The following is a 2,233-nucleotide window of genomic DNA, read 5'->3' as shown; positions in this document are numbered from 1 at the left end:
AACACTGATTATCAGTATATATCACTAGGTATAACTTCACAACTCATTTATCTGTGGTTTGGTGATGGTCTTAAAGACTTGCCTTGGCTTTAGTGTAGTAGAACATATGCTAAATCAGAAGCACCCTAAATTTGCTATAAGTAGTGTTTGAGTGGTGTGACTAGAACCTATTGGAAATTAAATTTAAAAACACATAAAAATTCTGAAGCCCAACATCAGGTGGTTGGATGTCGTTAGAATACTCCATAGAGTAGACATACACGTGCCAGAATTTTTGAAAATGGTAGAGAAAAGCTTGCTTATTGTTTGCCTTTTTTTAAAATATAGTTTGTAAATCTTCTCCCCAGCACCCAGGCTGAACTCTGCACCGTTCGGAAGAATGGAAGCTGATGCGTCTGTGGACATGTTTTCCAAAGTCCTGGAGAATCAGCTGCTTCAGACTACTAAACTAGTGGAAGAACATTTGGATTCTGAAATTCAAAAACTGGATCAGATGGATGAGGATGAATTGGAACGCCTTAAAGAAAAGAGACTTGAGGCACTAAGGAAAGCTCAACAGCAGAAACAAGTAACCTCTCTGCCCTGCTTTCTGAAATTGCTATAACAGTATGCGCCTAACAACTTACATATACATGTGCCGTAGTAGTTACATTTCGTTCTTTGTTTTTAGGGTTTTTGGAATTTAGAGTACCTATTACTGTTAAAATTTTGCCCAGAAAAAGTATGTTTTAAAGACACGTTCAAAATTAGCCCAGTCTCTATATGAATCCACAGTTGAGTAAAAGAAAGATCTGCCCAAGATCATTTTTCTGAGCTTGGATTTGTTTGGTTGAATGGAAGGCTAGGGAGTCATTGGTTTCCATTTCAGGTAATATTAAAGCCTATCAAAATTTAGCTGTTTTCAAAGCAAACAAGGTAAGACAGGTGAGATAAGAGCTATTAAGTCAATTTATGTTGAAAAAATTATTTCAGGCATTTCCAATGAAATATTTAATTACATGGCATAGTCAAAAGAAGGCATGCTTTGTAACAAAGAAAGGTGGCCACAACTCTATCCTCTTTGCCTCTTAGAATGTTTGTGTAGAATAAACACAGAATTGTAAACTCTGATTGAAACCAACGGATTAAATTCTGTAAATTTTTTTTCTTGTTTTTGAGCTGGAGTCTCGCTGTGACACCCTGCCTGGAGTGCAGTGATGTCATCTTGACTCACTGCAACTTCCGCTTCCCAGGTTCAAGCGATTCTCCTGCCTTAGCCACCCAAGTAGCTGGGACTACAGGCACACATCACATGCCCGGCTAATTTTTGTATTTTTAGTAGAGACGGGGTTTCACCATATTGGCCAGACTGCCCTTGAATTTCTGACCTCAAGTAATCCGCCAACCTTAGCCTCCCAAAGTGATGTAATTAGAAGCGTGAGCCACTGCACCCGGCCAAAATTCGGTAAATTGAATTTTAATGAAAACATTTTTCCATTGGGTTACATGGAAATACATTATCACCAAATCTGGTTCCTTTTCAGTTGCCTGTGACTTAAACATGAGGCTTAACTTTTCTGAAGCAATAGGGAGTTTTGACCAGGCATGGTGGCTTACATCCGTAATCCCAACACTTTGGGAGGCCAAGGCGGGCAGGCAACCTGAGGTCGGGAGCTCAAGACCAGCCTGGCCAACATGGTGAAACTCTGTCTCTACTAAAAATACAAAAATTAGCCAGGTGTGGTGGCATGTGCTTGTAGTCCCAGCTACTCAGGAGGCTGAGGCAAGAGAATCTCTAGAACTCAGAGGGGGAGGTTGCAGTGAGTTGAGATTATGCTACTGCACTCCAGCCTGGACAATAAAGCGAGACCCAGTTCCCCCACAAAAAAAAAAGAAGGAGTTTTGTTTGTATTGCTGTAGCATCACTTTATATGTTTACACCCTCATGTTTAGAAGAGTTGATATGTTTAGAAGAGTTACTACAAAAGGAAGTCTTTTATGAATGAGTCCAAATTTTTATATTTTGAGTTTTCTAAAGTAGAGTATGTTATATGGCTTTTACATGTACCCTATTTTAGAAAATAGGCTGCTTTTCTTTTTTCTTTTTTTTTTTTGAGAGGGAGTCTCACTCTGTTGCCTATCCTGCCTTGACCGCCCAAGTAGCTGAGATTACAGGTGCCCACCACCATGCCCAGCTAATTTTTGTATTTTAGTGGAGACAGGGTTTCACCACGTTGGTCAGGCTGGTCTCGAA

The 2,233-nt window shown here is 39.9% G+C and overlaps 1 protein-coding gene across 2 annotated transcripts in view; it reads left to right on the top strand.

The window, feature by feature from the left end:
• The window catches only part of TXNDC9 (thioredoxin domain containing 9), a 29,540-nt gene that overhangs the window by 6,310 nt on the left and 20,997 nt on the right, over positions 1–2,233 (top strand). For both annotated transcript variants that reach the window (XM_011956568.1, XM_011956567.1), the window contains one exon: positions 348–568. In XM_011956568.1, the coding sequence (XP_011811958.1) occupies positions 380–568 (189 nt within the window). In that variant the 5' untranslated portion in view covers positions 348–379. The remainder of the gene's footprint in view (positions 1–347; positions 569–2,233) is intronic.

The sequence above is a fragment of the Colobus angolensis genome, unplaced genomic scaffold, assembly GCF_000951035.1.
Source record: "Colobus angolensis palliatus isolate OR3802 unplaced genomic scaffold, Cang.pa_1.0 Scaffold42, whole genome shotgun sequence".
Lineage (NCBI taxonomy): Eukaryota > Metazoa > Chordata > Mammalia > Primates > Cercopithecidae > Colobus > Colobus angolensis.
This window is presented reverse-complemented; position numbering and strand designations above follow the sequence as displayed.